General features: G+C 45.8%; 1 protein-coding gene across 5 annotated transcripts in view; it reads left to right on the top strand.

Moving 5' to 3' along the window:
• The window catches only part of NARF (nuclear prelamin A recognition factor), a 94926-nt gene that overhangs the window by 24013 nt on the left and 43950 nt on the right, over nt 1–26963 (top strand). For all 5 annotated transcript variants that reach the window (XM_029600353.1, XM_029600354.1, XM_029600351.1 and 2 more), the window contains 3 exons: nt 4363–4495; nt 5274–5408; nt 22576–22694. In XM_029600353.1, the coding sequence (XP_029456213.1) occupies nt 4363–4495; nt 5274–5408; nt 22576–22694 (387 nt within the window). The remainder of the gene's footprint in view (nt 1–4362; nt 4496–5273; nt 5409–22575; nt 22695–26963) is intronic.

Here is a 26963-nt window from a genome sequence, read left to right as displayed (position 1 = left end):
GACTCCAAACTTAAATAAATTTAAGTCTTTAAAATGAATCGGGAGGGTGGAAAACTCCCCATCCAAAGGAAAAGTTAATAGAAATTAGAGCACAGCTCAAGACCTGCTGCCTCCTCAAAAACACAAAAGGAATCCACAAGGCAAAATGGTGCACTGGCAATAAGTACATAAATATATTTTATGCATTAACTAAGTGTGATCTGTATGCTTAATAGAGATGTGCATTCATTTTTGCCGAATTGGAAAATTTCAAAGAAATTGTCCAATTCGGCATGGGTCGGAGGACCCGAAAAATGATTGGGTTTTCCCTGAAATTTCAGGGAAAAATCGTTTTTCAGGTTAACGCGGGGGGAGGGGCACATTTACTTAAAAAAAAAATAAAAAATGGTACGGGCCATCCATTGCTCCTTCCATGTGACAGGGGCCGACCAATGACACCGGTAACCCCTGTCACATGATAAGGGCAAAGGGCCCTTACCATGTGGCACCATTTTGTTTACTGGCAGCCGATGGCCCGAGAGGGAGAGATCGCTCCCAGGACCCCGCTGGACCACCAGGGCTTTTAGTAAGTCTTGGGGGGGGGGAGGGGTGTATTTAAGTAAATTTAAAGGGTTGGGGTGGTTTTTATATTTTTGGCAAAAATTGCTGAGAAAAAAATCGACCCGTTGGAAAACAAAGTTTTCCACGAGTTGCCCGACCCAGCAGATAAAAACTAAGCACATCTCTAATGCTTAATAACCTTCAGCATATGTGCAGAGGCAGCTATTTTATAAAGTTGGCTGATGTATGCAATATCTTGTGCTTGTACCGCCAAGCACCAATTGGCTGAGACTTTTACCAATTCCCTCATGCCCTCCATTGTTTGCCCTAGACCCCACCCACTCCCAAAAACTACAGACAAGATGGTAGATTGACTTGATGAGCAGATGTGAGAGTATTCACACATGTTTGATGTATGCTTTGAAACCCCTCCCTGGAATGCCCACTTTGTATGCGCACTCTGTACCGTGCAGCAGTGACCTTACATGTGTTCTCCTGCCCTTCGGAAAAGTTGCTTACTGTGCACCGAGGCTACTTTGGCACGTATATAACGATTTTTTTTTTTTGGGGGGGGGGGGGGGGTAGGAGTTACATGCACAACTCCTGCATGAGACTTTGAAAATGACCCCCATAATCCCTGTCAAACCACTTTATCCTCATTCTATGACTATGACCAAGTCTTTTGGGATGTGTTGATGCTGAATCTTTCTTTTTCTAGTCTTTCAAGTTGGTTATCATTTAATGGCAAGTGATGTAAAGTACAATTATAAACTAGTTTTCCAGTTTATCGTGCACCAGTCCTTGCAGTGGTTTCATTGCTTGGTCTCCTCTCAGTGCCCGATGGCTTGAAAGTGCATTTGCAGTCCCATCATTTCATGCCTTCAGGACCACAAGACCTTAAAGCAAGAACGAAAAATACACCAATGGCACCGTGATTGCTGCAAGTTCAGAATGTAAATTTTAAAGCAGTAGGATTGTAGACAAGTAATTTTTATGGGGTAATTTTTTAGAAGGATTTATGTGCATCAGCTCCTGCTTTATGCATGCAAATTGACTTTTGAAGATTACTGGTTGGGGTGCAGGGAAAAGCACATGCAAACTTTCCTGCACTCGAGGTAGGCGTTCCAGTAGGTGGTGTGGGGGCAGGGAAAAGTATTTATGCACATATTTTTTTTATATTTTCAAAAGTATGCATACGAATGCAAGCGCAGAAAGTTGCAGGTAATAAAAATCCGGGTACTGGGACAACCCTTGAATTTTTTTTTAAGCGGACATGTACGCGTAAGTCTGTTTGGAAAATTCAGGCTATTTTGAAAGTGACACTCTCCATTTTTAAGGTGAATTTCTTGGCGTATGAAGTACTTTAAATTTTAGGTTTGATCAGCCTGAAAATTATCCAGAGATGATGTCCTTGAGCTTTTTTAAGACTGCACTGTCTTAGATGCATCCACAACTTAATTCATTTATTGGTCCAATAAAAGGATCCATTTTGGTCTTGTATCAACATGGCTACTAGATCCATACTTAAAATTATTTTATATATTAAATATCAAGTTGGAGAGAAGATAGTAAAGATAACAGTTTAAAATGTAGGCAGCTTTATAGCAGTTCTTTGCTGAGATGCTCCCTATATGGACACAGGGCACATTTCTAGAGCTGCTTTTTATGGCTTCTGAGCCCTGAATGTTGGGACCGATGCCAAAAGCTGTAACTGTTAAATAGGTGCACAGGAGCACATGTGCGAGCATTCATCAGCCTGCGCCTGGAAACGCTCCCATTTTATAACCTACGCATGTATTCGCACATAGGTTATAAAATAGCCTGGACACGCGGATATGTGCACGCAATTTTAAATGGACACGTGCATGTGAAGGCAAATGCCGCTTCTACCGCGTAAGTGGGGGAATTTTACAAGCGACATGCGCAGGTGCCATTTTCCCAGTTCAGGAATAGGACTTCCAAACCCCGCTACCTTGCCTATATTTTGTTTTACTACTTGCATGTCATCCATACAGAAGTAAATTTACGAGGTAGGGGATCCCCAGCGGGCGCAAGGATTCGTAAGTATTCACACGCACGTTTCGTGCCAGGCCTTGACATGCTCAGACCAGGCCCATGATTTGCCCCTTTTTTAGAAACATTTTTTTACTTGTGCACTCAGTGGAAGATACACGCATCCTCAAGCGGCTTTTAAAATCTGCTTGGCGCACACCGGCCCGACTTCTGCGCGTATCTCCCAGTTTTGGCGCATGCATTGCTTTTAAAATTCGCCTTAGAGCGTTAAAACCATGCACTGAAATTCAGGACAGACTTAACACACAAGCTAATTTTTTTTTTTTTTAATTTCTGATGCAGTAAGCTATTATGCCATTGCATCGGGAGTTGGAAAATGTGCACAAAGAAGAGGCTTAGGGCCAGATTTTCAAAAGGTCACGTGCACCAGGCCTATTTTCAAAAGGCCCGGCAACACGCGTAAAGCCCCGGGACGCATGTAAGTCCCGGGGCTTGCAAAAGGGGCAGGGCGGTCCGGGGTCAGAGGCTCCCAGCACAGCGGCCGTTGCCGCTGTGCCGGGGATCGCGCGCCGGCAGTTGGCCAGTGCGCGCAACTTACTTCAACCAAAAGTGAAAAAAGGAAAAAGGTAGGGGAGACAGGGCGGTGGAGGTAGGGGAAGGGAAGGCAGCGTGGCTCAGCGACCACAAGGTGCACAATTGTGCACCCCCTTGCGTGCGCCGACCCCCAATTGTATAACGTGCGCGCGCATGTTATAAAATCAGGCGTATGTGTGTGCGTGCCGGGTAGTGCGTGCACATGTATGCCCGCGTGAACGTTTTAAAATCTACCCCTTAGAGTACAGAAAAATATGATTTATGCACAGAAATGTGTGTTTTAAGTTAGCACCCTTGCATAGAAATTCCATGCTAATGATGGCATAAACTATTAACCTCCAATGCAGAGAGGTTTACCATCTTACCTCTTGTTTTCTTAGCAATGGAAATTTTACTCCAGTCCTGGGCAGAAGCTGGAGTTCCGATGCTGGGACTTGTACTCTGTATTTTGTGCACAAAAATGATGGTTTCCACATATAAAATATGATTGATGTACACAAAATGCTTTCTGTGCATGCTTTTTTTTGTGTGTGTAAGACTCCTTGCTACATCAGCAATAAAATTTGGGCACAAAAAATGTGTGTACACAACTGAGGAATAAATTGTGTGCTCTGCCAACCGCATCTGATTGCATTGGCTTGATTAAGTGCTGATACAGGCTGTGACTCTTTCCCCTCTCTCGCCTCTCCCACTCATGTATTCCATCTCCTATCTATCCCTTTTCTCTTTGTTCTTGCTCAGCCGAGCCTCCCCTTCAGTGCTGCTCTGTGACTGCTGCTGCCATAGTCAGCTTGTGCCACTGCTTTGTTTCTTTGTGGCATGGTCTGTGATTCTGTATGACAGGCCACAAGGAAGGGAAGAGAATACAGCCGCAGGTATATAGGGTACTGTTCCTCCATGCAGTATCATCTCGGAGGAAGGTTAGAGCTTCCAGGGCTGAGTGTTCGGAAATGGTTTTGATTTATTTTAATAATTCTCTCTTTAGGACTTCGTTTTTGCTTTGGTGTTTATTATGTGCATTATTAAATCTGAATTTCTGTCCACTGCTTTTGGTTGCAGGTGTGTGAAGGCAAATTACAAATATCCCTACATGAATAATTAAGTGCTAGAATACCCTTTTTCAAAATAGCTTTGCCAAAAATCATGTTCTCTAAATTTCTCTCTGTTTGTAGAGTTTGTATGTCTTAATGTTGTTGGTCTGTTTTTCTTCTCTAGAAATGTGACGCATCAAAACACAAGGTGGTGGTGGTGTCCATATGTCCTCAGTCATTGCCTTATTTTGCTGCTCAATTCCATCTCTCTGTAGCCGATGCAGCCAAGCGAGTGTGCGGTTTCCTCAAAAGCCTTGGTATATTTCATTTTTTTTGTACATTCCTTTGCAGTATTCAAACGCAGCATTTTCTGCACCATGGGCCACTTACTGACTGTTCATTCAGTCACGAGACAGAGGGGGGGGCAAATGCATGCGGTTAGTGAGAGGTGACCACGGCTCACTGTTGCCTTTTCTAATTTAAAGCTGATATGCCTCAATCTCTTAATTGTTAGAAGTACTTTAGTCAGCCTATTGATTAGTGAGGGGCTAAAGATTCCAGAAGGCTTAGAGCGGGAGTGTAAAGAAACAGGATGACGTAAGCTGTTGTTTATCAGACCTGCAGGAGAGGTCAAGCCGGGCTTGTGCCTGCGGGTAGAGTGGAGGGAAGCAGAAAGCTGGGAAATGTTAGGATAGAGAGCAACAAGTTTACAAGACAGCGAATAATATATAGGAATTCATTCTGGGACCAAACTTTTTTTTTTTTTTTAATGTAAATATATAAAGTCAATGTATCACAAATATCCACTTTTGTTTTACTTTGACTATTAATCTAACTCTTGTGTGGTGTGCCTGTGTGAATAACTTGTAAAGATGTACTTTTATGATTTTTGTGTGTGGGGGGGGGGGGTGTTCCTCCCCCCCCCCCCTACCCCACTTGTTTTTGGCTCCCAGTTTTAAAACCTGAATATGATATTCTTTGGCAAGGCTGTTATGTTTTGGAAATAGAATTTTTTTTTTTTTCCATGCCACAGGATGGCTTCTTCCCTTTGGGGAAGTGTGGTCTACAGTGGTTAATTTCTGTGTTGTATTGCAGGAGTGCATCATGTGTTTGATACAACATTAGCTGCTGATTTCAGTATCCTCGAGAGTCAGAAGGAATTTGTGCAGCGGTATCGGCAGAAGACCCATGATGAGCATTCCTTTCCAATGTTTGCCTCTGCTTGCCCTGGTAAGAAATGCAGAGTTGGTGTTCTGGTGGCACTCTCTCTTATCTTTGCATTTAGGCAGAAAACATGGCAGTGACTTGCTCTGGAACCAAGAACAATATATACCCAATTAAAACATATGCGGGGCTATAGAATACAAAATGGTCTCGTATTTGCTATGGGCTGGCAACCCAGCAAAGGAGCAAAATAAAAAGTGTAGTAGCAACGTCAATCTGCTCAAAATGCAATAAGCCCTTAGAATGGATCACCATAAGAGTTAGCTCAAACACCAAAGGCTATAAGTTGCTAAATCCTAATTATTGACCCCTTTTTCCTCCTCTCCGTGTTGAGGGCAGGGATGGACTGCAGGAAAATATCAGTCAGGGGAATTTTTTTCAAAACCAGCCCACCGGTATCTGTCCGACTCCCTTGTGCACTTTGCCTGCAACACGTGCTTCAACAGCTCCCAAAAGCACGTCTAAGTTGATTCTTCAGAGTTGCATTATGTGACCTGGAACCTGACAAAATTGAGCCAAAAAAAATCTCCAACATACATTTCACATTTTTCCTAAATAACTAACAGGTCAATCCAGTAACGAGCGGTAGGAAGAGCTGCGTTAGTGCCCGGCGCACCCGCAGTTGCCGCACGCACAGTCCAGCTCACCTACCGCTCGATCCTGTATGTAAATAGCTTGCAAATGTAAGCTGCGTCTAAGAAGCGTCCGCAACCCATTTTACTGTATAGAGCGCTATACAGCGCCTATACAGTAACCTGGGTGCGCGGGCCTAACGCTTCACGGACACGCTGGTATCTGTCATTTCAAATGACAGGTACCAGGAAGTGGACGGTTCTCCTACGCTCGCCTGCCCTGGCCGCGTCAATGGATGCTGGTCTCCGGGGCAGCCCCAGTCCTCTCCCTCCTCCTCCCGAAGCAAGGCTGCTTTACTTTACTGGATTGACCTGACACGCTTTGAAGCTTTCCCATATTTTTTCTTCCCCTCCGTCCACTTTCTTCCAGCACTTTGCCTGTTTTCTTTTGGGGGACTCTCGTTTTCACCACATCAATTCCCTGCTCCCCCCAGCAGCTTATTTAAAAAGAAAAAAAAAAGGCTTTTTATTCTAGCTTTGCTATACTTTCAATGGGCTCTCCTGCTGCAGGCTTGCAGGCAGAGCTTTCATTCAGTGGCAGACCTGTCATCTCTTTTTATTTATGGCTGTATCGTTTTGGGGGTAAGTTTGTTAACTTTCCTTTTACAGGACTCGCTGCCTGGAGATGTCGTTTCCTCACGGCAGCCCCTAAGCTTCAGAGACGCAACATCCCTCTAGCTTGAAAAAAAAACAAAACGGACCGGGTCGTCAAAGTTAGTCAGGCAACGCAGGACTTTGATTTCTTCCTGCTATCAACAGATTTCAGAGGTCTGGGTTTCAAGCCCTTCTTTACTTGCCTCCATGCCGCGGCTGACGCAATGCAGCACCTGCAGGGAGCCCGGATCGCAGCTTCCCGGGAAGGCCCGTGTGCTTGGTACCTCCCCGGCAGGGAGGGTACCTCGAGCCCTAGAGGGCGGTCTGTTTTGCATGCAAATGCGTGCCAGGCTCTGAGGAGGTCGGCACCGTTCCCATCCAACGCGGGAACAGCGGCCATCTTGAATCCACTACTTGCTGCTCCAGCGCTGCCTCCCGGGGATTCAGACCCGGATGGACCTCATTCTCCTCCGGTTCTCTTTCTGGCTCACCTCCCCGACGCAGAGCCGCCCTCAGAGGCCCCCCCCCCCCCCCCGGCCATCCCTCCCCCGGAGCCTTTTTTTCCACAGAATATTTCTGCTGATGCATGGGGCTTATTTGGCAAGGCTCAGCCAGCACCGGGATGTGGTTTTGGCTCCCCCTTCTCCTAAAGTTGCCACCTGGGGGATCTCCCGGACGTGGTAGGGGGGCCTTGGGGATCGGTAACCTCATGGAATGGTACAGCACCAGTATTTCTGGCCCTGCCATTTCAGTGGCCCCTTCGGGATCCTCCAGGGTTCAGCCAGTTGCCCATCCAACCGGTCCTGTCCCTCCACTCCTGATGGCCCCTGCAGTGGACCCTGATCTAGATGACCCGACGCCCTCTGCGCAAGTCGAAGGGGACGTTCCTCATACTCTACGCCTTTTTCAGAGCGATGAGCTGGATCCACTTATCTCACATGTCCTGGCCGAATTAGATATTGAGGCCCCCCAGGAGGCTCCTGCCGCCAGCACTGCACCGAAGAGAGGATCCCATCCTAGCAGGGCTCAAGCCACCTTCGAAGACTTTCCCTTTCTTCCTATGCTCCTCCAATTGCTGTCCAGGGAGTGGGAGACTCCGGAGGCCTCTCTGCAGGTTGGCAGAGCGATGGACAAATTGTATCCACTCCCTGAAGAGTCCCTGGAACTACTTAAGGTACTGAAGGTGGATGCGTCTGTATCAGCAGTCACGACTAGGACACCTATTCCTGTGACTAGAGATTTGCAGGACCATAAACTTGAGGGGTATTTGAAGAGAGTGTTTGAAGCATCCGCCTTGGGAGTTCGGACTGCTGTTTGTAGTTCCCTGATGCAGCGTGCATGACTCCGGTGGGTCCAACAACTACTCGGGACTCAGGACCTACCTCCAGGGGTGGTCCAGCAGGCGGAAAGGCTAGAAGCCGTCATAGTGTATGCGTGGAAGTGCTGTAGGATCTTCTCCAGGTGCTGGCCAGCTCTATGGTTTATGTAGTCTCAGCTCTGTGCCTCCTCTGGCTCAGGAACTGGTCCGCAGATTCCTCCTCCTCCTAGTCTCAACTCGGCTCCCTTCCCTTCAAGGGTAAGTTGTTGTTTGGAGAGGAGATGAATTATTATTAAGTTGCTCGGGGAGAATAAGGTACAAAGTTACCGGAAGCTTGTCCTCGGAGCTCCAGAACATACAGCTCCGTGCGGAACCGTTTCAGAGGACAACAAAGCTTCCGCCAGGCGTGGCTAGTGCCCCACAGGCCTCCCTAGTCTTGATCGCAATCCTGGTCTCATTCCTTTCGGGGACGAAGATCAGCCTGAGACACCCTCACCCAAGGGACTGCCACTACATCTTCACAATGAAACATTGCTGACCCACTCTTCGATTCCCTGGATAGGAGGACGCCCGTCTCTCTTCTACGAGGAGTGGGTCACAATTCCCTCAGACCAGTGGGTCCTGGATATTCTACAGCGCGGTTACGCTTTCGAATTTGCTCGACCTCTCAGACAGGTTTGTCTTTTCTCAGTGCGGACTGAGGAAATGGGGTGCAGTATGTCAGATGCCTTCTGGATCTGGGAGCCAGTTTTTTCTGGTGCCACTACCGTAACAAGGACTCAGCCATTATTCCGTCTACTTCATAGCCCCCAAGCAAGAAGGTTCCTTCTGGCTGATCCCGGATCTCAAGATGGTCAACGACACTCAAGATACCACACTTCAGGATGGAAACTCTACGCTCAGGGATTGCTGCGGTGCACCGGAGAGAGTTCCGGGTGTCCTTGGACTTGACGGAGGCTTATCTTCAAATCCCCGCCTGAAGGAACAACAGCGCTTCCTTCGCTTCAAGATTTTGGGGCAGCACTTCCAGTTCCGGGTCCTGCCATTCGACCTGCAACCGCTCCTTGCACCTTTAACAAAGGTGATGGTAGTGGTGGCGGCGGCCCTGAGGAAGGAAGGGACCCTGTTCCCTCGACTTTCTGGGAGCTCATTTTGACATCAAAGTGGACACAGTCTCTCTTTGTCTGGATCGGGCCCACTCGCTCCTTGCTCAGGTTCAGCGTTTTCGGGACCTCCAACTTCCCACAGCCTGGGACCATCTACAGTTGCTAGGTTTCATGGCCTCCACGACAGATTGGGCCTTTGACCACATGCGTCCCCTGCAAAGAGCATTACTCTCCCGTTGGAAGCCGGGATCTCAGGATTTTCAGACTCCTTTGCTGATACCGCCCCATACCCAAGGACACCCTGACATGCCTGACCTGGTGGCTCGACCTGGATCATTTGCTCCGAGGTCTAGAGCTCAGGGTTCCACAATGGGTATTCGTTACAACAGACGCCAGCCTTGAGGGCTGGGGGCCAGTGTGCGGTCGGCACTTGACACATAGTCAATGGACACCAGAACAGGCAACTTGGCCAATCAACCATCTAGAGACAAGAGCAGTCCATCTTGCGCTGCAGCGTTTTCTGCCCCTAGTATAATGCCAAGCAGTTCGAATCCTCTCCGACAACGCCACGACTGTGGCGTACATCAACCGTCTGGGAGGAACAAGAAGTCTCCATGTGACTTGGGAGACAATCAAGCTGATGCTGTGGGCGGAACTCCACCTGTCTCATCTGGTGGCATCTCACATTGCAGGGGTGGACAATGTTCAAGCAGATTTTTTAAGTCTCCAGCCGCTTAGATCCCGGAGAATGGGAACTGTCCCAGGAGGCAGTGGCACTACTCGTCACGCGATGGGGGACTCCCCATCTGGATCTGATGGCCACGCAAAGGAACGCAAAGGCTCCGTGCTTTTTCAGGAATAGAGGGTCACCAGGGGCCCGTGCTCCTCGTGGCTCCAGAGTAGCCTCATTGACCGTGGTTCGCAGACTTAGTGAACCTAGCGGTGGATGGCCCGCTGCACCTGGGGCATCTGTCAGTATTTTTCGTCCAGGTAGATCACTTCTGTCTAGCAGCCTGTCTTTTGGAATGGCACCAGCTGAGGAGACGAGGGTATCCAGAGGCGGTTATCTCACTCTTCTCAAGGTTAGGAAGCCTTCCACCTCCATGTTCTATGTCCGAGCTTGGAAAGTGTTTGAGGCTCGCTGCCAGTCCTCACGTCTCTCTCCATGGCATGCGACCATAGCCCAGATCTGGTCTTTCTTACAGCGAGGGATGGAGAGGGGATTAGCCTACAATTCTCTCCGAGTTCAGGTGGCAGCCTTAGGTGCTCTAGTTCATCATCGGGATGGCCCTCCTCTTGCGACACACCCGGACGTGGTCCGGCTCTTGAAGGGAGTAAAGCATGTGAAACCACAGATTCGCAATCTATGCTCCTATTGGAGTTTGAATTCGGTCCTTCGAATTCTTGGCAGACTGCCCTTTGAACCGCTGTAGAGCGCTACCCTCAAGGACCTGACTCTTAAGACAGTTTCCTTGGTTGCCATCTGTTCCGCTTGCAGAATCTTGGAGCTGCAGGCCTTGTCAAGTAGAGAGCCTTATCTACGCTTTATGGATTCCGAAGTATCCTCTGGTATCGTGCCATCCTTCTTCCAAAGGTGGTCTCGTCTTTTCATCTGAATCAGTTGGTGGAACTGCCATCATTCCAGGATGAGGATTCCAAGGAGCTCAGGTGCCTAGATGTCAAGCGAGTCCTCCTTCGATATTTGGAGGTTACTAACTACTTCTGCTTATCAGATCATCTTTTTGTCTTCTGGAGTGGTCCCAAGAAGGGAAACAAGGCTTCCACGACCACCATTGCCTGATGGATGAAGGTCGCAATCTCTATTGTGTACATTGGCGCGAGGCATTCGCCCCCAGATGTTGTTCAAGCTCTTTCTCTCCGAGCTCAAGCAGCTTCCTGGGCAGAAAGCAGAGTGGTCTCTCCGCAGGAAATTTGCCGAGCGGCCACTTGGAAGTCTTTCCTCATTTTTGTGCTTCACTATCGCTTGAATCTGCAATCAACAACCTCGTGTTCTTTTGGGGCTCAGGTCCTTCGAGCTGGGATATCAGTGGCCCACCCTATTTAAGGGAAGCTTTGGTACATCCCACGGTCTGGACTGATCCTGGTACGTACAGGGAAAAGAATTTTTTCCTTACCTGCTAATTTTCGTTCCTGTAGTACCATGGATCAGTCCAGATACCCACCCTAAGGATTTTGGGGTTTTTTCTTTGGGATAATCCTTCAGCTCGACTGTGTAATCATTTCAGGATCTGTTTGATACTGACTGAGAGTTCACATTGCAAGTTTGCCTATTCAGATTTATAGTTGATGTTCAATTTAGTTGATATTCATTTTTGTATTGATCCATCCAAGGGGTTTTTCTTTGTTGCTTGGATATTCTTAATACTGAAGGTTTACAGAGGGCGTATCAGTCATGAGGGACCGCCCTCTCAATTTTTGCTCTGACTCCATCTGCTGGAAGGGGGACATAACCCACAGTCTGGACTGATCCATGGTACTACAGGAACAAAAATTAGCAGGTAAGGAAATAATTTTCTTATCAATTGCTTTGCTTTGCCAAAACGTGGTTGCACATATTGTATTGTCACACTCCGTATACACAACGAGCTCCACACACTGCTTATTCATTCAAAAAAATAAAAAACTACATTCCCTGTACGTACCGGATCAGTCCAGACTCCTGGGTTTTGCCTCTGCACCAGCAGATGGAGACAGAGAAAGAATTGACTAACTCTGCCATATATACCACGGTGTCACCCACAGTCAGCCAGTATTACTCTGTCTCCAGCAGATGGCATGGGTACAACACTCAGTGGGTACTGATTCTTTAGTTAAAAAAAAAAAAAAAAAAAAAAGAGTAGAAGTAGGCAGTGTTTAGTTTGGTTTTTTTTTTTTAAACAAACTTAATTAACCAAACAAAAAGAAAAAAAACAAAAACTAAGAGACCGGAACGGTAAGGAGATCAGCCGGCTGAAGGTCTCTAGCCTCCCATGGGGTTGGCAGGTCCTCTTTGCTCTCGGGGCAATAAAGGAGGTCCTCAAGGACGACTGGAAAATGGGACGCTATTCCATTTATTTTGTGGTCCCAAAAAGGAGGGATCCTTCCGGCCTATTCTGGACCTCAAAAAGGTAAACAAGGCCCTCAAGATACCTTATGTTCCATGATCGCTACGGTTCGCAAGGGCGAGAGTCTGGCGTCCCTGGATCTGATGGAAGCATACTTGCATATACTCATTGCGAAGATCATCAGAGATTTCTGCGATTCATGATTCTAGGTATGCATTTCCAATTCTGCACTTCCGTTCGGTCTGGCTATGGCCCCTTGCACATTCACCAAGGTAATGGTGGTGGTGGCGGCAGCAGCCTTAAGGAAACAAGGGCTTCTAATTCATCCCTACTTGGACAACTGGCTCATCTGAGCAAAATCAAGAGACCTCTGCATACAAGCAGTCAGCACAGTGGTCAATCTTCTGGAGTCGCTAGGATGGGTTGACAATTAAGCCAAAAGCAACCTAGTTCCGTCACAGGTGATGGACTTCCTGGGAGCATGGTTCGATACCAGGCTCGGAAAAGTATTTCTTCTGCTGGACCAAGTTACCAAACTGATGGAGCAAGTTTGTCACTTGTTGTCGCTGCCGCTCCCCAAAGCCTGGGACTATCTACAAGTCCTTGGTTCCATGGCATCCACTTTGGAGTTGGTCCCCTGGGTATTTGTTCATATGAAACCATTGAGACCCCAAGTCGGAGGAGTTCCAGTTCCCGCTGCCACTCACCGATCCCACCAGGTCCACTCTTGGGTGGTGGCTTTGCCCTCACAATCTGACTTGCGGAGTAGATCTCAAGGTTCCAGATTGGATCGTGATCACCACAGATGCCAGCCTCTCCGGTTGGGGAGCAGTCTGTCAATCCTGCTCAGTCCAGGGCAGCTGGTCCCAGGAGGAGGCTAGCTGGTCGATTAATCGTCTGGAAACCAGGGCGGTTCGGTTGGCAGGGCGGTTCGGTTGGCATTGCGGCACTTCCTCCCATTGTTGCACAGTCAGTGGTCAGTCCTCTCTGACAATGCGATGACGGTGGCCTACATCAACCGTCAAGGCGGCACCAAGAGTCAAGCACGAGGCAGAGCAGCTCATGACCTGGGTGGAAAAATATCTAGCTCTACTGGCGGCATCTCACATTGCCGGGTCAGACAACATTCAGGCAGACTTTCTGAGTCGCAAGCAAATAGATCCAGGGGAGTGGGAACTGTCTGACCAAGCAATGGTTCTCATCGCGCAAAGGTGGGAATATCCCAATATGGACTTGATGGCGACAAAAGACAATGCCAAGGCTCTTTGGTTCTTCAGTCGCAGAAGAGATCACAGAGCAGAGTGAGTCGATGCCTTAGTCCTCCCATGGCCCACATCAGTTCTCATGAATATAAAGTCCTAACAATCCTCTACAAAATAATCACAGGACAGCAAAACTAATGGTTGAGCAAATACATCGAACCCCATGCTCCAAAAAAGAACCTATGATCCATGAACAAAGGCCCCCCTCAAAATCCCTCAGACTTCCACGCAACCAACCTCCAAGAAAATCCGCAACCTCAATGCAACACAATAACATTGAACACAACACTAGGACACCTATGACTACGTTCAATGCCTCATATAAGGATAGACACACAAATTTTTCTTAAACTAAGATACAAACTATAGACTCCTTGAAGTAATCTCTGTTCAACTATTATGACGCAAAGATGTTTAGCTAATATGATTCATTCATTGTTTAACTAATATGATGTGAACCGTTCTGATGGCGAAACCGAAGGACGGTATACAAAACATGTTAAATAAATAAATGTGTTTCCGCCCTGGCCTCTGGTAGGCAAGGTTCTACGCCGGATAGAGATTCATCCAGGGACCGTAATTCTAGTGGTTCCGGAGTGGCCCCGATTCCCATGGTTCGCGGCTCCTGAGACTCAGTCATCTTCCCAATCTGCTCCGTCAAGGCCCTATATTTTTCGACCAGGCAGATCGCTTTTGTCTAGCGGCTTGGCTTTTGAAAGGCGAAGGTTAAGGAAGAAAGGGTATTCAGAAGATGTAATTACTACCCTGTTGCAGGCCCAGAAGACTTCTACCTCCCTCTCTTATATCAGAGTATGGCGAGTCTTTGAAACGTGGTGTCGTGATCAGGATTTACTCCCCCAGACGAGCTTCGGTAGCTCATATTTAGCCTTTTTGCAGGCCGGCTAGGCAAAAGGTTTGTCTTTTAATTCCCTCCGGGTACAGGTGGCTGCCTTAGGCTCCCTAGTGGGTAACTCCTTAGCTTCACATCTGGATGTTGTTCGATTCCTCAGAGGAGTGAGGCATTTGAATCCTCCCGTCCATCCGGTATGTCCCTCCTGGAACCTTAATTTGGTCCTTCGCGTCTTGTGTGCTCCACCTTTTGAACCTCTTAAAAAGGCTACTTTGAAGACCCTTACTTTGAAGATGGTGCTTTTGGTCGCCATATGCTCAGCCCGAAGAATCTCTGAGCTCCAAGTGCTTTCCTGTAGGGAGCCATTTTTGAGGATTTCTGAGTCAGGAGTGTCACTTTGCACGGTTCCTTCCTTTTTACTTAAGGTGGTTTCCAATTTTCATTTAAGTCCGTTGGTAGAACTCCCGGCCTTTTCCAGTTTGTCCTCTGAAGATCTGCATGCGAGGGAGCTATGGCTGTTGGTTGTGCGACGGGGTGCTCTTGCATTATTTAGAGGTCCCTAATCCTTTCAGATATTCATATCATCTGTTTGTATTGTGGAGCGGTCCTAGGAAGGGTCAGAAAGTGTCTAAGCCAACCGTTGCACAGTGGTTGAAAGAGGCTATTGCATCCGCTTACATTTGCAAAGGAAAACCTATCTCCGAGGGATTGAAAGCACATTCCATTCGTTCAGATGGCTTTGTGGGCTGAATGCCAGTTGGTGACGCCACAGGAAATATGTTAAGCGGCCACTTGGAAGACGCTTCGTACATTTGCTTGTCACTACCGCTTGGATGTTCATGCCCCGGATGTCAATTTTAGCAGTGGGGTTCTTCGCTCGGGACTCTCCCACCCTGTCTAGGGAAGCTTTGGTACATCCCACAGTCTGGACTGATCCAGGTGCGTACAAGGAAAAGAAAATTGGTTCTTACCTGCTAATTTTCGTTCCTATAGTACCACGGGTCAGTCCAGACGCCCACCCAGATAAGTGTTTGACGAGTCCACGCTCATATTCACTTGTACTGCAGACAGCTATAGCAGATGATGAAGGCTACAGGTTGCTTTTGTAATTACAAGCCATTAATTAAAAAAAAAAAAAGTTAACTCTATAACAGTTGTTGCTTGGTTCATTGTTATGGTTAATATTATTACTGTTTTGCTTGGATATTCTTAAGACTGAAGGGATGCAGTGGGGTGGCCTTTGAGTTTTTTTCTCTGTCTCCATCTGCTGGAAGGGAGGCATAACCCACAGTCTGGACTGATCCGTGGTACTACAGGAATGAAAATTGGCAGGTAAGAACCAATTTTCTTTTGGGTACAGACTTGGCTCTCAGCCTTGAGAGATATTATAATTATATTTCATTTAAGTAAACCTCCTATACTAAATAGCATTAACTGCCAGCACTCAAACAGCAACAACCCTATTTATGAAAAAGCAACACTGCAAATATTACCCCAGGCCCGAAAACCTCTTATTCAGAAAACAGAACCAAGTCAAGCTGCTATAGATCCCTGCACAGAAACTTATCTCTTGCAGAATTCTTCACCTCAGTCACACATGCTGATCATAGACAACCCTTCAAACACAAAATAAAGAGACCATAAAATATAAATAGAAATGTGCCGGCAAAACCGAAACCAGCCTGATTGTGTACAGTGCAACAATGAAAAAACAAAATCACCACCATTCCTTAGAAAACATCAAATAAAATCAAGAAATATAAAACATTAATCCTAATAATGAAAGCATGCTAATAAAAATAAATATTTCAGTAGAACATTCAGTAATTAAAAATGCATATCAGTTTTGTTTTAAAAAAACACCAATAAAATATTTTAAAACAGCAGCTATCTCAACTACCAACCAATAATTAAAATAGGAATAAAAACAAATCTCTTGCTTGTCATACCTGAGAACTTTTCATTTAATCCTCCTAAAATTGTCATGGATTAGCAGGGGTGGGGTGCACACAATCTTTCTTCTCTCTCTCTCTCTCTAATACACACACTTAACGCATCTGTTCATTCTTACAAACACTGTCTAATACACTCACTCATGCTCATATAGGGGCTCACTGACTCATACAATCACACACATGCTCTATTACATATGCTCACTGACTCACATATGCTCACACACAGGTTCACTCACTCACACTCTTTCGCAAAGAAAAAAACTATTTTCTTACATCGGAAGTTGGGGAGGATCCAGAAGAATAGGGTGGGCCAGCTTTGCTGCTTCCTGGGCGGTGTCCATTGATATGAGGAGTGGGCTGCAAGGCCCGAATTTTTTTTTTTTTTTTGCCACGGCCTGAGCATGAGGGGAGGGGGGAGGGGGCTGGCAATTGAGAGCAGAACCAGGGTTCATGCAGGCTGTAACGCAGCAGGAAATGTACTGGCTGCCTTCCACCAGCAGAGGCAGCAGCCAAAGCCAGGTATGAGGAGGGGCAGTGAGAGTATTTCTCCCTGCTGCCATGGTGATGGTTGGGGAGGGGGGTGCCACCTCAGAGCAGTTGAAACAGGCTCATAGAGCCGCTATTGCCACTGCCGCCACTGTGATAAAGATGAAGTGAGCTGGAAAGCCTCAGGAGAGTCTCCTGTTGTAGAGAAGTGCTGCCGCAGGGCCTGGTATTGGGTCACACTGACTCTGCAGGCATGGGACCACTGTAACCGACACAGGTCATGTGATTGGCCCATCAGAGCATGCCAATCCGCCACGATTGAGGGAGGGGGGGGAATATAACCCCCCTGAAATATTTCAACAAGTTAGTGCCTTTCTGAAGCTGAAGTACAACCATTTCACATGACTTTCTATAACCACCTCTTCTAAATGTTGGAATTGGAGTAAGATTACTTTGCTACCATGCTTTGACTTTGCTCTGCATCTTTATTATTCCCATGGTCTGTTACACAAGGAGTTGGGGCGTTCCCCTTGCTTGTTTGTTCCAGCTCCAAAGAGGAACTTCTTTTGCCATGTAGTCTCCTTACATCTTGTGACTTGTCCTGTGTTATTGGAGATCAACTGACCAGTTGGCTTTCAGTCCAAGACACTCTGCACATTTAAAATCTGGAACTAGTTTTTTATTTTTTGGAAGTGAAACTTGTAGCAGCAATTTATTTTCAACAAAGCCAACTTTTGAAAGTAATTTGTTTGTAGACTTTTTGGAATTAAAAAAAAAAATCTTGCTTTCAAATTAGATTCTTGTTCCAAATAAACCATCACAGCCTTTATTGAGCTACTGGTGCATTTCTGTGCCAGTTGGTGGATTTTGAGCAGATGCTGTTGATTCCTACAAATGGTGCGTTAAAAATAAAAACTGCATTATTTGGCTGGATTTCATTGGGATGCAGTATGTTAGCAATTATGAGTGAATTACCTGCAAAGTGAAATAGGAAGGAACTGCTAGACAAGACATACTATATTTTATTGACATTGTTTTATGTATCCTGATTACTTAGTGCTAGATATAAACCATCTTGGGTTGATTTGAGGAAGGCAGTATAAAAATATAACAAGACTGCATGCAGACCTTTCTCCTACACAGCATGGCAAATGTACTAGGATTTATTGTAAGGCACTTTGAGCAAAGCATTTTCCAAAATCAGCCCAGCTGCTAGGAGTACAATATATGTGGACAGTGGAAACGCACAGGAAGATAAGGCGCCAGTCTTGCAGTTTTCCAGCTCATTGCTGAACCTAGGCTACCTCCAAAGGGGTGAAGGAAGAAGTGGAGGATGTTTATGTAATTACATTTGAGTAACTGGGTGCAAGGTGAAGCCCCAGGTCATTCAAGGAGGCCAGAGTGGGATTTGAATATGCATCCTGGGATTTCTCATGGTTTCATCCACTCTTTAAAAAAAAAAAAAAAAAAAATTAATGCATAGCTGTTTGTTGCCTTTGTACAGTATCCTGAATAGTTATTGTAAATTTTATTTAGGATTAAAAATGCATTCATTTTTTACTTTTAAAGGAACTACAAAAATGTAAGTAGTTAACTTCTGAATTGAGTTGCTGCAGCTGGCTGAACAGTTTGTGTGAAATGTAGATCCAGTTTAGAGAAAAGCATTCTAAATTTGCAAATAACCAGCAGCCTTTGAAACTTTCCATGACTGCCAATGTCCTGCATCGCGACCCTGTTAAATGTACTAGTGAAATCTTATTTCCTGTCCACCTGTGCTCCTTACCCCTGTGTGGGAAGGGTAGAAGAATGAATTCATTAGGGCCTGCGATAATTTGAGAGGGAAGACAGTCAGCACACAGACGCTTGACATTATCTCTATTAATTTATGTCTGTACTCTATTTATTTATTTATTTCTGAGCTTTTATATACTGAGGTTTAGCAATTAGCCTTCACCCCGGTTTACAGTAACACAAATTATTTGATTTAGGATACAAATCCCCCCAAATGGCTGTAATTCTGAGCAAAATATCTTGTACTAATTGATTGAACTGGATTGGCTTTCAATATGTCGTTTAAAAATCCAAAGCTGGCGCTGATTATTTCTGGTGCTTTTTGGGGAGGGGGCTGGTGGAAGGAAGGGGGGTGTTCATGTTTTATTTTTTGAGGGCAGTTGTGAAACGTTGCAAGCAATTTTTATTTATTTATTTATTTATTTTTAAGGGAAATTCCCTGGGGTGTTGCCCTCTTGGAAATCTGGGTAAATTGAACACTGCAAGTACTTTTTGTCCTGGCTAGGAGTGGGAGTACAGGGTGTGTGGTGATTTGAAGGGGTAGTCTGTGCTTTCCCTTCCCAGGCCAACTCTGCCCACTTCTTTCTGTGGGTTAAAGTATGTTGCTCTCTGAAACTGTTCCTGCATGCACTTTTTACCCACAAACATGGGGGGGGGGGGGGGGGAGAGTGCAATTTTAAACAGATTTATGCAAGTAAAGATGTTTCCCACGTAAACTTGAATACTGCCCCCTTATGACTAGGCAGAGTGAGGAGGGAAAAAAGGTGGTCCCCCAAAACACTCCTATACATGGGGAAGGCGATCTGAGGTAGCGGGAAGGGAATGGGGGCAGTGGAAGAAGGGAGTAAGAGGAAAAGGTTGGGTAGGGAACAAGAATGTATAACAGAGTGAGAGAATGCAGGCCCAGTAGAAAAACTAAGTGGATTAGGTGGCTGCCTAGAGCAGGCTGGGCCAACTCCGTTCCTCAAGAGCCACAAAACAGGCCTGGTTTTCAAGATATCCCCAATGAATATGCATGAGAAATATTTGCATACATTGGGGGCAGTGCATGCAAATTTCTTATGCAAATTAATTGAGGATATCTTGAAGACCAGGGCTGTTTGTGGCTCTTGAGGACCGGAGTTGGCCATCTCTGGCCTAGAGCACCACATTTTTGGAGGCAGCACAGCAGAGGCAGGACTGATTGCAGCAACTTATTCCTGCCGGGATGGGCCTGCACAGGTAGGAAGGAGGTGCAATCACTGCAGTCAGGAGCAAGAGCAGCATTGGCCAATGAGCAGCATCGGCCCACACCCCAAGAGGAAAGAATAGTAGACCCAGCTTGTGCATTAGAGGGGGAGAAGTGTGTGTGTGTCTGTCTGTCCCAGGTATGGAAAGCAGGGAATTAGATGTATATGTTATTGATTTTGGGAACTTGAGATGTATTATTGCATGTTCTGTCTGTCAGCTGTTTTGAAATATTCATTTTCTTGGTATGCTTTTACTATGATTGATGTCTTATATCTTGATTGTATTTGTTTTATGGTGATGTTTCTGTTTTTCCACTGTTGCACTGCAGTGGCTTGTTGTGGTTTCCAGTTCAATTTTTGTCTGTTCCTTTTATGGTCTCTTTATTCTGTTTTTGGTGAGGATTTGTCTGCGTTCTGCATTTGTAATTGAGGTGAGGTATTCTGCTGCTGTGTAGTTTCTGTGTTAGGGGGTCTATAGCAGCCTGGTTTGTTCTGTTTTCCAAATAGGAGGAGCATTGGTGTAATATCTTTTCAAAGGTAGGGTTGTTGCTGTTTGAGTGCTGCTTTGGATAGGAGGTTTATTAATTGTAATTTTGTAATTAAATTTACTCATGGCTTTCTGAGGGCCAAGCTCACACCTAACATACTTTACAATAGGTTTAATACCATATGGGTTCCAAGTGTCTTGTGTTGCTTTTTAGCAGGGTTTTCTGGTTGGCACCAAAACATGATGTAAATATGATTATACATGTTGTAAGTGAATTTTTTTTTTCCTCAAGACTGTATTTTGTCCTTTTTCATGTAAAATCTGTTACAAATACATAGTTTTTAATTGTATGTGGGGAGGTCTGGGAGGAGGTGGACACAAGGCTTTCAAGGTCTGCCTAGGGTGTCCAATACCCTGGCACTGGCCCGGAGGGAGTGTCACACAAAGACCATACCAGTCCCCCAGCTCCCCAAGGAGCAAATGCTGGGGAAGGGTGGGAGGTAGGTGGTAGAGTTCCTGGGAGGGTGATAGGGTTGCCAGCTTCCTAGAAATATCATTAGCACTCTATCTGCAAAAAAGATTCGGGTGATGCTTGTCTGCTGAGGGGGGATACTAGGGGGGAGGAGAGGTTGGCTAGGGATGGAGAAGGGATGCTGGACACAGTGGACAGGAGACAAAGGGTTGCAGGACTTGGCAGAGGATGAAAGAAGATGTTGAGCAGGGCGAGAGATGCTAGAGCTGCTGCCTATAGGCAGGTGTGTAAGGGATAGGGCCCAAGCTTAAAGGTTTGCCTAGGGTGCCTAATAGCCTTGCACCAGCCCTGCCTCCTATGAAGTACATGGAAACCCAGAATCCCTCAAGTCTCAAGTTCTTTATTTAGCAGAGTCCTGGGAATTTGTTTGGCTCTGGTCAGCGAGGGTTGATATTTTACCTAGCCTTAAGAGTTAACAGAAAATCAGGAGATGGAAACTCTTCAGTTCCATGCTGGAGACATCGCTGAGTGGACACACTTACTCAATAGTTAAGGCTTTCTAAATTTGCAGAGGAGAATTCTGTCCTAGAGCAGATGGGGGTTTGTAAGTCTTGTGACTAAAAGCAGAATCCCTGAGTTCCAGTTTGAGCCAGCGTGCTCTGCTTCACATCTGGAGTCCAGATCTACTGGCTGCTTACTCAGCAGAAACCCCAAGCTTGAGTGCAGCAGGCAGATAAACCCCCTCTTGTTTTTCTTGTTCACCAAGGCCACTACATAACTAAACAATGACTAATGGACTGAGCCTTCGTTATTCCTGGAAAGAAGTATTTGTTAGAGCCCCTGCATAAACACTCTGCAGCCAAACTCCACCTAGTACCTCTGATTCTGACCTTATTAAATAAATTCAGATAGCATTTAAGCCAGTTCCAAGTTGGGAGAATCTTATGCTGCTTGTGCTGTGATCGCTATTAAAGTTCATATCTTGGACACTGGTGTCAGTCTTATTAGCACTGTAAAATTCAGATCTTTTTTCCATAACTTTCAGTCCATTTCTGCTCCGTGTCTTGGTTATTGCCTCTTTTAAACAATTAGTGTATGTAGATCATTTTGTAAGTTACCCATACTGCATTTTGTCAAGAAGGCATGACTTTAGACAATCATCTGACAGCATTAAATGTTGAATATTTTATTGTCTGATAGCAGTGATTCGTGCTGCTCATAAACGTAAGGCTTATGATGCTGATAGTATTGGGACAGCGACTGATCTTTGGCCTGTTGGTGGCAGGTGGCGCTGCACACAGGTAGAAGTTTCTCTCACAGGGAGCTCAGAGGTCATTTGGGGAAACCCAGGTCTGATTCACAGCAATCAACTCCTGCGCCTTTTTAAGGGGCGAATCCCTGCTAATATGATCTATGAACACTAGACAGACCACAAATTGTTTAGAGGCTACATTTTGATCAATCCATGTGTTGCTTACCTTTCTCTGGTTGTAAATATTAATTCAGCTTCCATGTAGACTTTTCCTGATATAGCATAGTTATTTCCAAATTAACCTATAAACGGCAAAGGATTTCTATTTAGTACCTATATTGTAATGCATTAAATATTTGCGTGGTGAAGCTCGTATAGTCATTCAGTTGCCTCCCTTGTTTTCTTATGGGTTAATTTTAGATTAAACATTTTAATCTTCTCTTTTCCTGACCTTTGCACCCCCCCCCCCCAAAAAAAAGTCCTTTTAATTAATTCATTAGTGCACTTTGATTTGTAAATGGTCTTAAACCAAATAGACACTTGAATAGGTGACAGCAGCCATGAAGTGTCAGAGCAGGTAAGGGATGCAATCCAGATCACCTTCAGGAAACCAGGCTATGTCTTGCTGTTTGTGTAGGCTTGGGTTACTTATCATAGTCTTTTGTCTAATTTAGGTTGGATCAGGTATGCAGAGCGTGTACTCGGCAATCCAGTTACTCCACACATTTGCACTGCAAAGTCCCCACAACAGATTATGGGCTCGCTTGTGAAGGACTACTTTGCCAGACAACTGGTAACTAGGATTGCATTATTTTTGGAGTGGCGGGAGGGGGACAAAAAAAGCAAATGGCAAACCAATATAAAATTGTTAGCCAGGTAGATGTCTTAATGATCCCAGGGACTTTTCTGTGACAGACAGACATGAAGGTGACAGGTCAGCTTTGCTTTATACAAATCTGGAAACTCCCTGCAGGCGGCCACAAAACTTGCAGAAAGTTCAGATATTTAGCTGCTGTCCCTAAACAGCCTGTTCCTTCTCTTCCCGTGTTCTCTGATGCCAGTGAATGCAGGGAGGGAGGGGAGGCACTGGTTAGCCACTCTAATTACTGCCCTGCAGCCTACAAAAGGAACCGTCTGAAGTTTTCTGCCCGATGCAATATCAAGCATGAAAAAAAGTGCATCCAAACTGGCTGCAAGTTTTTTCAACGTGCACACGTCCCCCTCTCCTGGCCACCCGATGCAATAGGAAAATGAGTTGCTGTGCTAAAAAGGAAGCACCAGTGATAAATTGTGCGTCCCTAGCGCGTCTATGGCATCAGGCATCCAGGAGGTGTGTGCAGGTTAGGAAAATGGACACTCGTAAATTGAGTGTCCGTCTTCCTAACCTAACTGCCGTCAAGACTTAACACCAGCTCCAGGGCTGGCGTTAATTCTTGCGTGCACATCGGGCACATGGTGATTTTTTTGGGGCATGGGGGGCAATAACTAATAGCCTCATCTACATGGCATTTATATGTAATGAGTGCTTTAGGAAAAGTGGTTCTTATTTGCTCATTTTTGTTCCCGGAATACCACAGATCAGTACAGACAAGTGAGTTTTGCATCCCTACCAGCAGATGGAATCTGAGAACAAAAACTTTTCTGAAACTGCTACCTAAAATAGAGTGCCACCTGCAGTCCCTCAGTATTGACCTGTACCCAAGCCACGATGTAGACAAATTCAAAAGCTAACCTGAGTCTCACCTCTACGTGAGCAAGGGAATAAAGGTAGAGCCCTTCAACAAGAACCCTTGTGTCCACAGCAGGGATCGAAACCCCTGAAAGTTGAACAATAACAACAAGACTTTTCAGTCTTCTCTATGATATGGCTATTCCTTCAAGCCTTCCCATAACCTTCAGAAACCTACAAGATGCCACCTAAACAGCTTGACATCCACTGCCAATTATTTTTTTATTTACCTCCTCTATCCTTTGTTTTCCGGCTACCTCAGCCCCCCAAGTTCATCTCTCCTTGTTTTAATGTAACTTTGCTTCTTGTTAAATGGTTTGTTTACAGTTATTACCCCATTGTTCCGTGTAAACCGATGTGATATGATACTTGTCATGAATGTCGGTATAGAAAAGAGTTAAATAAATAAATAAATAAATGATACACATAGCCAAGATATTGGTCTTTAATAGGGTGGGGCTCTGGACTGATCTGTGGTATTCCAGGAATGGAAATTAGCAGGTAAGAACCAATTTTCCTTTCCTGTTCATACCCCAGATCAGTCCAGACAAGTGAGATGTACCCAAGTTCCCCCAAACCTGGTGGAAACCTGAAAGACCAATTCGCAATGCATGCTCCCCAAATAGCACCTCATCGGGCACCTGAACATCTATTTGGTAATGTCTGGTGAAAGTGTGAAGCGACGATCAAGTTGCTGCACGGCAGATCTCCTGCGGAGAAACCAACTGACACTCCACCCAGAAAGCTGCCTACACTCTGGTCCCTTCATGAAGCACCCTTCCCTTTCAAATATAATCTGAAATTAGGGCCTCTTTCCGCCACCATGCAGTCTTAATTTTCAAAGCCTTGCACCCCTTCTTTGCACCACTGAACAGCACAAAAATCCGTTGATAACTTTCCTACACCGACAGACATCCAACAAATATAACTCTCTGGATCTGCCGCATCCAGATGCCAAAATGTGTTAAGTTCAACCGGCTGACTAGGAATGACAAAAAAAAGACCTTCAGTGAAAATGATGGAACCATTTGTCATGAAACCCCATTCACTGAAATTTGAAGAAAGGGGTTCCTAAATGAAAAGGCCTGAAGTACTGAAATTCGCCTGTCCACTAGAAACACCACATTCAGAGAAAGAGCCTTGAGACATCTCCTCCTGTAACGGCTCAAAAGGTGAACTACAAAGAGCCTTAAGCACTAAATAGAGAGTTCGAGAGGGGTATACCCACCTAAAAGGAGGTTGTAAACACTTGGCGCTCTTCAGAAAACCACATTTGAATGGACCGCCAAAGAAACTCCATCCACCTTACTTTGACAAAAACAGCCTAAGACTGCAATCTGAATATGAAAAGAGTTATATGCCAACCCCTTCACAAGGCCTTTCTGCAGAAAGGCCCAATTTTGAGGACCAGCACCCAAGTCGGGTCATCCCTTCTTCAACGCAAATGCCTTCCACACCCTGACATAAGCCCAGGAAGTAAACGGTCATCTGGCCTGAAGTAAGGCAGTATAACTGCTTCTGAACACCCCTTCAATCGCAACAACCTCCTATCAAAGGTCAGGCCACCAGAAAAAAAGCGATCTGTCCGATCTGAAAAGGTTGGAGCCTGCCGGATCAGGCTTTGAAGATGTCCTAACTTCAGAGGACTGAAGACTGAGATTTACCAAGTTTGCAAACCAGTGTCAACATGGCCCCTCTGGCGCCATTAGTATATAATAGAATGCTCACTGACTACAGAAGAACCAACACTTTAATGCCTTCTGCGCTGTACACTCGACTGCTCGCCTTGGCATTCTTCCTTGTCGCCATGAGAGCCCTCTGAGGAATTCCCCACCTGGCCTGAATTAGCTCCATTGCTTCTGGTAGTATTCCCATTTTCCCAGGTTCACCTGCTGCAGCTGAGTTAGTCCACTTGCACATTGTCCACACTGGCTACATGGGACACTGCCAGTGGCACCAAGTACATTTCTGCACAAGCAAACAGCCACTGAGCCCACTGTTGCCACATTTGTCTGACAAAACTCAAACCACATGAACATGACCACCAACCCTGAGCCATCTGTCATCGTCAGGCTGGTGTCGATGGTTATCACTCCCCTATCTGGGATCCCCAACTCCACTCCTCGCTCTAAATTGATCCAAGAAAACCAAAGCAAAGGACTAGACCTGGCTATCCCTTGAAGCAGTGTTGGGAGCTGAAATTCCTCAGAGGGTGAATTCAGGAGAGATTCTATATAGAACTAAATCCAGCACAGAAGCCATAGCGCCCAGGACTTGCAAATAACCTCACACACTTTGGGTGCCAAAGCCACAATAGGAGATGGATCTGAGCCTGCAACTTAGTTACCCTCTCCGCTGTGAGGAACACTTACCAACCTGGTCTCGAACCTCACTCCCAGGGATTGGAAGGGAATAAGGCTGCGCTATGCTAGGTTCACCACCCAGCCCAGAAACTGCAACTTCTGCTTCACCTGCAGCACAAAATGTTTTCTGACTTTGCTTCGAGGAACTGTACCAAGAACCCTTCTCTTCACAGGACCACAGCTACCACCACCATCACATTGGTGAAAGTCCAAAGAGCAGTCTCCAGTCCTAACTGTAGAGCTCCTGGAACTGAAAATGCTTGCCTAGAGCCAACCGCAGAAGCTTCTGATGTCCTAAGAAGCCTCTCTGTCTGATGCCAGAAACTCCCCTTTGCAATCCGCCACTCTTACTGATTTCAATGTTTCCATGGAATACTGCACTGAACATTTTCAGATCCAGAATGGGCTGTAAAGTCTCTTCTTTCTTTGACACTCCAAAATTGTTTTGAATATCTGTCTTTCCCGTATTCCTCCAGAGGCACAATCACCATCGGCTCCAGAATGCTGTAAATGCTTCTAGCATGGTGTTCATGGCGTCTCTGTACTCATGACATGCAAGGGGAACTCGTGAGTCTTCTTGGACCAGACAAGCAATATCTTAGGTGAAGTCACATTTTATCACATCCATTACCCATTGATCCAAAGACCTTTGGCCCTTTTTTATGACAATCTCCCTCCAGCCACCCTCCCTTTTTTTTTTTTTGCATAACCAAAGAAAATGTCCAGCCAATACCGCTGACATCATAATACTAGCATGATGTCCAAAACAGATCATAGGGCGCATATGCTACATAAGCCACAGCTACCTCTAGCCATGCCACTTGTCTAGCAGAGGCCAAGGAAACCTGTCCCTTTTGCCTGCGAGCTATGCACCCACCGCAATTAGTCCCACATGCCCAAGGTTGAAACCTCAAACGTCCTTTTTAGGTGGATCGGCAACTTCCGATCCTGAGCATAGCTGAATTCTTCG

Source organism: Rhinatrema bivittatum, chromosome 4 (assembly GCF_901001135.1).
Source record: "Rhinatrema bivittatum chromosome 4, aRhiBiv1.1, whole genome shotgun sequence".
NCBI lineage: Eukaryota > Metazoa > Chordata > Amphibia > Gymnophiona > Rhinatrematidae > Rhinatrema > Rhinatrema bivittatum.
The sequence above is the reverse complement of the archived record's forward strand: the minus strand, read 5'-3'. Positions and strand labels throughout refer to the sequence as shown.